Here is a 12575-nt window from a genome sequence, read left to right on the forward strand (position 1 = left end):
AAACATGTCATTTCCTGTTACCCACAGGTGGAGCTATGACTGTAACTGAATATTGCCAGGTAGATCTCTTCAGGCCAGGACTCTAATAAAACATGTGAAGTTTGGGGCAGATTTATGGAGCCCCGCACATGACACGCAAGAAAAAATAATTAAATCGTGCGCACAATTTATAAATTGAGGGAACGAAATAGTAAATCGTGCGCATGATTTAACCTACTATTTTTTTCCTGCATGTCATGTGCGCGGCTCTGTATAGACTGGACATTGTATGCCCGAGTTGCAACAACTTCATGTTTCATGGCAAAACATCGAATTTTGTCAGGCCGCCACGGACACGCCCTTCAGTGAAAACTCTAGGGCTGGATCCCAAATGGCACCCTAAACCCTCACGGTCTTCCTCTGAGTCCGCACTTACGTGATGTAAAGTCCCCTGCATAGCTCGCGAACTTGCGGGCTCAGCTGAAGTGCGCATCGAGGGCGCATCGAGGGCGCATCGAGGCCGCAAAGGGGGCGCTTGCGGGCACCCTTCTGAAACCTAAAATGATGAATGGGACACCCTACGGTCTCGTGGACTTAACGGACGTGCGCACGCGGCAGCCATTGTAAGTCCACAAGACCGAAAGTGCTATGAAGTCTGCCATTTGGGATTCAGCCTAGATCTTCGCAATTTAACATCACAAAGGCCTTTAGATTAGATTGACCAAATATGATGTTGATAAACCTCTAGGAGTTCGTTAAAGTACAACATCTGGAAATGGCAAAAACTGCAAAAATTTTGCAGAGAAAATTCAAAAGATCTCACATCCTGTTGGGTTTTCAGATTTTGCACCCCGGGGCTTTTTTGTAGGTATTGGGTTGTTACATGTCTACCGAATTTCATACTTGTACATGAAACGTAGCGCAAAGGGTGCTTAATTGAAATTTCGTAGGTGGCGCTATCGAGCCATTTTGCCACACCTAATTCTGAAACCCATATCAGATGTAAATTGTCACCACTTCTGACGCGTGTACAAAGTTTCATGAGTTTTCAAGCATGTTTAGGCCTTCAAAAATGCTTCATTTCAGAGAAGAATAATAGACCAAACAATTACAATAGGGTGCTCACACCATCGGTGCTCGGGCCCTAATTATTCTCAAGAAAACATGTTTTGATTAGAGAACTGTAAAAAATAAATAAATAAATAAATACAAATGCCAGTTTTTCATGTTAGAAATTAGTGATCCACACGAACAACATCTGTTCAAATCAAAGCAGTGGGATAATTAAACTCAGCACATAAAAATAAATATCGTTTTAATTATTTTTAATTATTTATAATTAGGCCTATTTATTTATTTGTTATAAAATATAAATATAATTTTTTTCAGGTTTTTTTAATTCTGAGTTTAATATTTTATCAAAGATATTAAACTATTATATATATATATATACACACACATATTATTTACTCCATAATGATTATGTACTGTATATGATCTGTTCATTATAATCTTCTCAAATGATTTACATTTTTCCAGCCTGTTAATAATGTTGCTGTACATTACTGGCAGCTGACTTCAATAATCACGAATGGACAGCAGTCCCTTAACACCTAGTTTACACATGTTTGTGTTTATCCATGCTGTGTGTGTTGAACCAGTGTGTGTGTACTTGTGTATTTCATCATTTGGATGTACTTAGTGACGTTGCCAGGCATAATCCATGTAAAGCCTCTGGTTCAAAGAGGATCTCGGTTAGTACAGCGTACAGACACTCTAACACTCTTGTATCCAAACGCTTGCTATTGTCTCTGCTCCACTTGTGTTAGGCAGATACTGAATCAGAACCAGCAAACAATAGATTCAGGTTTGTTTAGTTTTTATTGGCATTTCTTATACTTATTTTACAACAACTGACACATTTTTGCAGATGCACAGAAATAAAAAGTGTGGCACTATCGTGATGTTGCAGAACTGTGGTACTTCAAACCGAATGCATGTACGGACCATGCCCATGCTGTACAGGAATGTCTACACATCGGGAACGACTTGGGTAATAATAATAAAGTGACACGCTGAATACATATATGACCACTTCAGGTGGAATAATCGTTACTGGACACTGTCTAAAGGCGATTACAAAATAGCAGGCTAATATAAGTGATCAGTCATGTGATCTCCTGCACCTCACAGTCTAATTCGTCTCCTGTCTCGCTACATGTGAATATGAAGCATGGCTTATATCGAGTAAAACACAGAGCATGGACACACAGATGACTGAAAACCTTTAAGAAATTTTTTTCCAAAAAATGTGTGTATATATATTTAATAAATATACACTTTAAAAAAAAACAAAGAAACCAACAAAAGAAGAAGAAGAAGAAGAAGAAGAAGAAGAAGAAGAAGAAGAAACTTCACATGTGAGCTCTAGCCATCAAATATGCACTATGTACATTTAACCTTTGGAGAGAAAGATACAGAGTAAATGTGACCATTTACTAGACTATCAGTTAAGACAGACACACGACAACACTTTCTAGATAGAGCATTGAGGGGGTGATAAGTGCATATGTGCAAACCGGTCAGGTGAGTACCATGGTAAAAGCACATGTGCACTGTTGCAGGTACAGCAGGGAGGGGAAAAGGGAGACAAAGCACTTCTTGTATGGATTTAGCCACTTCCCAACATCTTTGTGGCGCGCTGGTTGGCTTCGTCAATCCTGGTTTTGTTGGAATCAGCCTGGAAGTCAAAGATAATAGATAAAATTAGTTTTTCTTCTAGTATTATGACAAAGCTGCTGACCACTTGTGATCGGATGACTGAAAACGCATCTTAAAGGGATAGATGACCCCAAAATGACAATTCTGTCATCATTTACTCACCCTCAAGTTGTTCCAAACCTGTATGAATTTATTACTTCTGTTGAACACAAAAGAAGAATATGGGTAACCAAACAGTTGATGGGCCCCATACTATGGAAGTCAATGGGGCTTATCAAGTGTCTGGTTACCGACATTCTTCAAAATATCTTGTGTGTTCAGCAGAAGAAAAAAAATTCATATAGGTTTTAGTGATTTCAAAAGTACAGACCACGATACCTAATCAGTACTGAAATTTTAAAAATGTGCGCTCAGTGATGTCTATTTACAACATGTTTTTGAAGCGTTGATCATTGTAGCCAATCACAGACATATCTGATGAGCGCGTGAACACAAAGGCCAATCAGAGGTGTTTACGAATCCGATTAACAGCGCTCAAAGTGTCACACTTTTTAAATTTCAGTACCATCTTGGTATCGAGCTCTGTACTTTTGACAACACTAACAGGTTTAGAACAACTTGAAGATGAGGGATTTTTTGAGTGAACTATCCCTTTAAAACCCTTTCACACGTAAGTTTAGAATATTCTGGCTGGCCCCCCAGTGAGTTTTTCAAAGCGACCATTATTTAGGACGTATCACTTTATTGTTTCCATGGTGACGCGTCATTGCTTGTCACGTGACACACCGCAGCCACAATAGCGCTGTATGACTGATGATCTGCTTTTATTTCATTTTTCCTTTTTTATTCAAAATATTAACAAATTTTTTGACTATAGCATGAAATATCTGATATTCTGATTGTCAAATATGTGCAAGTGGATGTGTTTTGTTGATTAAACACCTTTATAATGATTGTGTTAGTTGAGCTATACATGCGATGAGCGCCGCCATGTTTGTTTGTGCCGCAGTACAGAGAAACTGATCTGTTAGATTTACAACACGCAAATTCATCTACTTCGCCTGAAATACATGAAAGTAAGTGAGCTGGTGAACTGGGAGAAGAATAGAGTAAACTTTAAAGTTACATACACAATGTGTATCTGATATGAATAAATTATATAAATCATCTAATTATAATGGAAATTACTGTTATTGTCGCTTCCATAGACATCATTGTGTATTCTACAAACTCTAAATGTATTGTTTTGTTACTACTCATGTGTATTTAAATGTCTAAAACCTAAAATAAACATTGTGTGGTTAAAAAAACACTGCATATTTGTGATATTATGAAAAGCGCAGAGCCGTCTCTGGCTCGCACGAAAGCACATTTGAATTTGGCAGTTGATCACATGACGCACTGAACGTTCTAATCACACCTGTGTGATCATACGCGTCAAAGGGTTAATGATACCAGGTGGAAAAAGGGCATCTTTTGCTCGCTCGATTTCCGGGATATTGCATATAATTTAAGGCTGTCAGGGAGCCGCTATCAATATGCGGGAGACTCACTGAACTTATACTTATACACTTATAAAATACATTTATGACCCAGAATTAATTAATGCACGACTCTGAGCGAACATTCATCTCAAAAGTGGGATGTGACTTTACAAGCACCAACAAGCATCTTTAGTTATTATTAGAAGGTCTTATCTCAGGAGAGAGTTTGCTGTCAGTATTGAGGCTCTCGTGTTAAGTAATAATTTCTCCAATATTGCAATATTTTGATCTTACCATGTCCATAATCCTGTCGATTTGACGGTTCTGGGTGTCGATCTCGTTGCCCATGTCGAGAGCCATGTGGCGTAGGTTACCGATGATACCTCCCACCTGTTCCAAATTCTCATCCATTTCGTTCTCTCGTGCATCATTTGTTACCCTTAAGATACACAAAAAACAATCTGGGTTTATTGAGAGCGCTGACTGAGATGGGCACAATATCCTCAGGATGATTTCTACATTAAAGTCAAAATGAAAATCCATTCGCAACCCATTTTACGTCCATAATGTGCCATATTTGGACTGGAAAACATTTAGTTGTTATATTCTGATTTCAAAGAAAAAGCTTTTTTTCTGTGAAATAACAGGAAACAACTAAACATCTAATGGTATTATATAAGTAAATATTGTCAATTTTGATATTTTGTACAGGACAGAAAAAGGACAATAAACACATAACGATACAGTGGGCAATTCTGTTGACTCACATTATCTCTCCTGTGGAATCTGTCTACACTGACTAGAACAACTGTCTAAAACCATTACGTTGTATAAGGATTCTAGCTGAACATCCCATTTTGTTTGTGTACTGACATGGGATATTTTGAGACAGCGGACCAACAACAGCTCAGTGGTTTCATGACCATCCCCGATGTGCCTGAAGCTACAGTCTGGCACAAAGCGGACATCCGTCTTCAACAGACAATTATAGAGATCCTTGTGACTCACTGACAACTGAAGTGTACTGCACTTACTGCTGATACACTAGATAGATGAAAACAACAACAGTACAATTAGGCTATGCTCACACAGTCAGCTTTCGGGACTGGCAGCTGTATTTACTAACATGTCTCTCAAATGGTTCTATCCACACAACAGCGGACAAGAGCTAATGATCAAATATTGTCTGAAAGAACAGGTAACTGTCTAAGTCAGTCCCCTTCACTAATTGGTGAGTAAATACCAACGTTGTGTCCCAATTCGCATACAATTCGTCCTAAATAGTATAACCCGAATTCCGGAAATGTTGGGACGTTTTTTAAATTTGAATAAAATGAAAACTAAAAGACTTTCAAATCACATGAGCCAATATTTTATTCACAATAGAACATAGATAACATAAATGTTTAAACTGAGAAATTTTTACAATTTTATGCACAAAATGAGCTCATTTCAAATTTAATGCCTGCTACAGGTCTCAAAAATAGTTGGGACGGGGGCATGTTTACCATGGTGTAGCATCTCCTCTTCTTTTCAAAACAGTGTGAAGACATCTGGGCATTGAGGTTATGAGTTTCTGGAGTTTTGGTGTTGAAATTTGGTCCCATTCATGCCTGATATAGGTTTCCAGCTGCTGAAGAGTTTATGGTTGTCTTTGATGTATTTTTCTCTGTAGGTGAAAGATCTGGACTGCAGGCAGGCCAATTCAGCACCCGGACTCTTCTATGACGATGCCATGCTGTTGTAATAGCTGCAGTATGTGGTTTTGCATTGTCCTGCTGCAATACACAAGGCCTTTCCTGTAATAGACGTCATCTGGAGGGGAGCATATGTTGCTCTAAAACCTTTATATACCTTTCAGCATTCATAGTGCCTTCCAAAACATGCAAGCTACTCATATCATATGCACTTATGCACCCCCATACCATCAGAGATGCTGGCTTTTGACCTGAACGCTGATGACATGCTGGAAGGTCTCCCTCCTCTTTAGCCCGGAGGACACGGCGTCCGTGATTTCCAACAAGAATGTCAAATTTGGACTCATCTGACCATAGAACACTTTTCTACTTTGAAACAGTCCATTTTAAATGAGCCTTGGCCCACAGGACACGACGGCGCTTCTGGACCATGTTCACATATGGCTTCCCTTTTGCATGATAGAGCTTTAGTTGGTATCTGCAGATGGCACGGTGGATTGTGTTTACCGACAGTGGTTTCTGGAAGTATTCCTGGGCCTATTTAGTAATGTCATTGACACAATCATGCCGATGAGTGATGCAGTGTCGTCTGAGGGCCCGAAGACCACGGGCATCCAATAAAGGTCTTCGGCCTTGTCCCTTACGCACAGAGATTTCTCCAGTTTCTCTGAATCTTTTGATGATGTTATTCACTGTAGATGATGAGATTTGCAAAGCCTTTGCAGGAACATTGTTTTTAAAGTATTCCACAATCTTTTTACGCATTTTTTCACAGCTCTGCTCATCTTTACTTCTGAGAGGCTCTGCCTCTCTAAGACATCCCTTTTATAGCTAATCATGTTACAGACCTGATATCAATTCACTTAATTAGTTGCTAGATGTTCTCCCAGCTGAATTTTTTTTTAATTTCTTGCTTTTTCAGCCATTTGTTGCCCCCGTGCCAACTTTTTTGAGACCTGTAGCAGGCATCAAATTTGAAATGAGCTCATTTAATGGATAAAAGTGTACAATTTCTCAATTTGAACATTTGTTATGTTATCTATGTTCTATTGTGAATAAAATATTGGCTCATGTGATTTGAAAGTCTTTTAGTTTTCATTTTATTCAAATTTAAAAAACGTCCCAACATTTCCGGAATTCGGGTTGTATATGAAATTAGAATTAATGTGTCCCAAATTGTAGTATGTTGAAATTTGTATTCCAACGATACCCAGATGGTCTACTATTTCTGGTTAGAATCTGAAGTGCAGATCCATGCACATTCTAAATGGCTAACATTGCCCTCAACCCATTGTACATTGGACGAGGATTCGATTAGATTTTCATAGCGGTAACTGACCTGCGGATGAATCCTCCGCTGATGGCCATCTGCTCACGTTCATCGACCACACGGGCCGGCTGGCTGGACACCACCCCATCCTGGTTATTACCCCAGGACTGGCCACCACCTTTCAGCCTGAACAACCACAGGAAGTGAAAGAGAGTGTGAGAAGCAGAATGATGTTAAGTGACTACTAGACATGCACTACATGCAGATATATAACAGTTAAAAAAGGAAATGGTGTTCAGGATTATCTGCATGTTATGGAATTACATGCACTAAAGGTGTTCATGAATAAATGAACGACACATAGCGTATCGCTTTCCTGGAACTAACGTACACACGTCACGTACAGTGGGGGCATGACAGACAATTACACAGACACTGATGGAGATGTGACAAGTTAATTGGAGGTTCACAACAATTATCAAGGTGAAGAGACAAAGAGAAGCATTCAGAAGTAACATGTTCTCAGTGAGGGTACAGAATAGACCTATTCCCAATGTATAATGTGCATTCATTAAACATTTAGACACAGTTTGTTAGATCTAAAATGAAATCAATAGACCAATAGAAAAGCTTTTATAATAACAAGTAACATGCATTGCGTTCAGGCAGGGAAGGGGAATTAGGCTGTGTTTAGTAACAGTATGCATACAGTAGGCTTTGTTCACACTGCACCCAATTTTCAAATGCAATCTTTAGCAAGTGATGAAATCGGATCTGTTTGTTCAGACAGTCAATATCACTTAAAGGGACAGTTCAACCAAATATGAAATTGTCACCATTTACTCATCCCCATGTCATTAGAGACCTGTGTGACATTACAGACTTTCTTTCTTCTGTGGAACACATAAGAAATGTTTTTTTTTTTTTTTTTTTTTTGTCCATTTAATGAATGGTAGTACTAGAATTACTAAAAATAGAACTGAAATAGAAATAAATTAAAGCTAAATAGAAATATTTAAAAAAAACTAATAAAAATGACAAAAACACAACAAAATTACTGAAACGTAAAATAAAATTAAACATATAAATATATAAATAGAATATTCATGTTGCTGTGAACTATCCCTTTAAGTTTCACATGATCCCAAGAAAATTTCTTCCACAACTACTGAGAGATGTTGCTAAAATTCACATGGGTCCACCCTCCCTCTTTGAGTAGCCAAATAAGGAAAAAAACAGAATTTTTAAAAAAAAAAAACTGAATTAAATTGGATTTTAAATAATATATTTGACCCTGGACCACAAAACCAGTCATAAGGGTCAATTTTTTTTTTAAATTGAGATGTATACATCATCTGAAATCTGAATAAATAAGCTTTCCATTGATGTATGGTTTGTTAGGATATAGGACAATATTTGGTCGAGATACAACTATTTGAAAATCTGGAATCTGAGGGCGCAAAAAAATCTAAATATTGAGAAAATTGCCTTTAAAGTTGTCCAAATGAAGTCCTTAGCAATGCATATCCACTCACAAAAATAAGTTTTTGATATATTTATGTTAGAAAATTTATAAAATATCTTCATGGAATATGATCTTTACTTAATATCCTAATGATTTTTGGCATAAAAGAAAAATCGATAATTTTGACCCATACAATGTGTTGTTGGCTATTGCTACAAATATACTTGTGCAACTTATGACTGGCTTTGTGGTCCAGGGTCACATATGAGTGTGATTTGAGTGAAGTTTGTAGAAACTAGATATACAGGTTTAAGTTTTTTTCTGTCTGTCTGAACAAAGCTTAAGTTCACAGCAACTCTCTAAGCAATGCAGGTGATTTGCTATAAGCTATTACCTTTTATTTCAACCTTTTATGTAAGATAGGGCTGTTTTTTTTTTTTTTTTTTGTAGATTTTATGGTATACATTGCCTTATGCCACTGCCATTGTAATTACAGGAGCTGACATGAAATGCTCTGACCGGAGGCAGTTAGACTCAACCGTGACCTTAATCCTTACTGACACAGACACAGGTGCGTGTCTTTAAAAAGAAACATGAATAAAAGTTCTGAGGTAAGCCAAAATCTTCTTTACATTAATCTGCCCATACTTTAAAGTCAACATGAAATCAAAATGGACCATGTTTACTTTCTTAATACATGTTCAAGTCTTACTGTGCATGATTCATTATTTCAATTATTCCTTTATCTTTCATCAAAATAGCTTGCATCACCCTTGAAACGACTTTTCTTTTCCTTTGACAAGCCCTCCCATCAAACTACCTGTCTTATAAAGACCACTTTTCCCAATCCAATTCATTCCCGATGCATAAAAATCAAGCACCAACCCAACATATTTTTCCCCATTGGATATTCATTATACAAACTTTGAATCACAGAAGTAAAAATGTGAATTCCCTTTCATGTTGACTTTAAAAGTAAAAAATAAAATACATGTAATGTTCTGCTCTGTTACTCTTTGATTATTTCAACCCCAAATACATAAAAGGAATAACAAACTACCCAACAGTTAAAATTCATAAATACTTCATCAAACAACTGGCGTTTGGCGATGGCCTGCATTACTACTGATGATCGTTCAACACTTTTTAGCCAGTGACAGTTGCTCACATGAGTATTTATGCAGTGCCTGCACCATTATGCAAGAGTTGGTAACACAGAATATCATTAACATAATATTTGCAACTCATGAAACACAGAATAATGAGAACCAACGTCTGTGTCCATTTGGATATTACTGAAAACGTGACTGAATGTGCTGTGCGTTCACATGGTTTAAAGGTGCACTAAGTCATTTTTTCCTCCCAACTTTAAATAACAAATTCCCAGTAAAGAATTAAACTACTTGCAGCCCTCAAGCAATATCCATCAATCAGAATATCTGTAATAAGCAAAAGAAAAACTGTTACAGCATTATGAGTAACCTAACTGATTCAACTGATTCCCTTATACAATGTATATAACAGTGTAAATATTTAATAATTTGTTTAATTAAACTTTGCATGTATAGCATTTTATAAAACATGAGCTGCGTCAGAAATCGCGTACTGAGTAGGTACTACATTTGAATTTAAATTTACTTCTCAACTGTTGAAAAAGTACATTTTATATAGTACGAATGCGTGTAATATGAATGAAATCCTACATACTACATCTGCCTTGTTGCTACTGTCACATGACCTAATGACCGTGGCTTCATGGGATAATAAAGTAAAGTGTCCATCGTATGCACACTTCCGAATCTCGCCGGAAGGGGTAAGTCATCCGGGTACTTTTCGCCTACTGATTTTCAATAGCAGAACTTTTATTATGCCGCAGTCGCTGCTTCCGCTTCTTCTGGTCATGAGTATGAGGTAACACAGCGCTGTTTATCATATTAGATACATTTGATTGTGTTGAAAATGATGTTAACGTTAATCTGTGCGTTTGCTCGGCGGCTGCTGTGAAACACTTGTTGCACACTGCCGTAAGACAGATCGATATTAGAATATCATATTAATAAATGCTGGATGGCTTGTGTTGATAAATGGCATGCAATTAATTTTAAAACATATTGTATGATGGAGAGAATGCTGTATTACTTGGCTACTTGATAAAATAGTGTTTTTCTCTGAGGCATGGTAAAAGCATGGTACTCTCAGAAAATGAAGAAAACTAGATTTAAACAGTAAGACTAAACGTGTTGAGCTACATAACAATATTTCGTTTTCTGTCTATAAATGTAACCAAACAGTTGTTCCCTTGTCTAATATAACATGTAATATATTAAAGCGTCTTTAGTGTTTCCATGGTTTCTACAAAATAAAATCGAAAACCGAGGGTAACGCGGATATAACGCTTTTGACAGGTGACTCCTTGGTTAAAATCGCGATTTTCTCATGATTTACAAGTAGTTGGAAATATTTGTAAACACTGGAAACACTGAACAAAATATATAACACTGGCCTAGTGGTTTTTGGATATTTTACTGCAAAAATTTTACATATTGTGCCTTTAACGATTTAATGGCTATGCAAATCAGTTGAAAAAAAATGATTCAATGACTCACTTAAAGAGTTCATTGTTTTGTTACTGAATGCATCAGTGTTGAACGAATCGGTTGAGAAAATGATTCAATGACTCACTTAAAAAGTCAATTGTTTTGTTACTGAACAAATCAGTGTTTTTGAACATTCGGTGAATAAATGAAGGCAGTCACTTGTCTTAGAAACCTGCAGAAGGAATAACTAAAAAACTATGACTGACACACAAACATTAGTGATAAAAACGATGAAAAGTCTGTTGGACTATATATGAGCACTTTTAGAATGTCACTCAACCAATCAGATTTGAGGATCAGAACTAACTTTTTTAAATAAAAGAAAAAATGACTTAAAGTGCACCTTCAATAAGAAACGAATAGCACATAATTAGAAATCAGCTGTACTATAATCAATTACATTGGCCATTTATATTGCCAAGATAACATTTTTCACCATTTTACCCACATGCAGTGACATGCTTTGCCTTTTAGGGAACCCCTATAAGAAGCCAGCTCTGCCAGCCTTGAGTAAATAAAGCGTGAATTTCTAATCTGCGGTCCACAAAGTTCATTCAAGGAGTGTGTAATGCTTGAATTTCGAAAAAGTAGCACATGCATATTAAGCAGGCACTTAACATTTAAGTACAACAGTCCTTGACCAACGGATCAGTGAAGCATAGAGCCCAGCATATTTGCGCATTCAGCCGGCAGAGAGGAGGGCCTACAGCTACAACTATGGGTTAACCAGTGGCGCCGCAGACGGACTTAGCTCTACCACCATCCCCATGCACAGAGAAGTAGTCCAGGCAGAGCGCAGTGGGGGGAAGTCGCAGCTACGGACGAGCAAGAGCGAGCGTGCAAACTGGCCACGTGCTTTTATTTCCTATTTGTCGGGTTCAGGCAGGCAAGCAGGCAGGCGGGCGGGCGACAGGCATCACCTACTTGTTACATGGACACGGACATAGACCACAGAGATTTCCTAGATCCGTCAAATTCTTTTCTGCTTCTTTCATGTCCTTATTGATCTGATCCATTCCCTCTTCGATGCGCTCCAGTTGTTCTGATTTATACATTAGTCAATTATTCCCCCAAAAGAAATTAAAGAGTGCGGAAAAGGAACAAGGAGAGAAAGAGAAAGGAAAGGCAAGGAGGAAAAGAGGGACAAAAAGAAAGAGAGAGGCTTAAACATTCACAGTGACAAGAGACAGTCAGACAGCAGCAGACAGGTGAAAGCCTTGGACGCTTCACCAGTACCTACTTGTCGCAGGGACATACAAGTCCACAGCATTTGCCTACATCTTTTAAACTTTTCTCAGCTTCCATCATGTCTTTGTTGATATGGTTCATGCCATCTTCAACACGCTCGAGTTGTTCTGGTCA

The 12575-nt window shown here is 37.7% G+C and overlaps 1 protein-coding gene across 2 annotated transcripts in view; it reads right to left on the reverse strand.

Annotated features, from left to right (window-relative positions):
• Positions 1–1841: 1841 nt before the first annotated feature.
• snap25b (synaptosome associated protein 25b) overlaps positions 1842–12575 on the reverse strand; it is a 48358-nt gene continuing 37624 nt past the window's right edge. The window contains exons 5-8 of one of the 2 annotated variants that reach the window (XM_051868783.1): positions 12138–12255; positions 7221–7337; positions 4479–4623; positions 1842–2719 (exon numbers count right to left, since the gene is read on the reverse strand). In XM_051868783.1, the coding sequence (XP_051724743.1) occupies positions 2651–2719; positions 4479–4623; positions 7221–7337; positions 12138–12255 (449 nt within the window). In that variant the 3' untranslated portion in view covers positions 1842–2650. Of the gene's footprint in view, positions 2720–4478; positions 4624–7220; positions 7338–12137; positions 12256–12453; positions 12569–12575 lie in introns of both variants that reach the window. The other variant, XM_051868785.1, reaches the window with a different exon arrangement.

The sequence above is a fragment of the Ctenopharyngodon idella genome, chromosome 17 (genome assembly GCF_019924925.1).
Source record: "Ctenopharyngodon idella isolate HZGC_01 chromosome 17, HZGC01, whole genome shotgun sequence".
NCBI classification, from domain to species: Eukaryota; Metazoa; Chordata; class Actinopteri; order Cypriniformes; family Xenocyprididae; genus Ctenopharyngodon; species Ctenopharyngodon idella.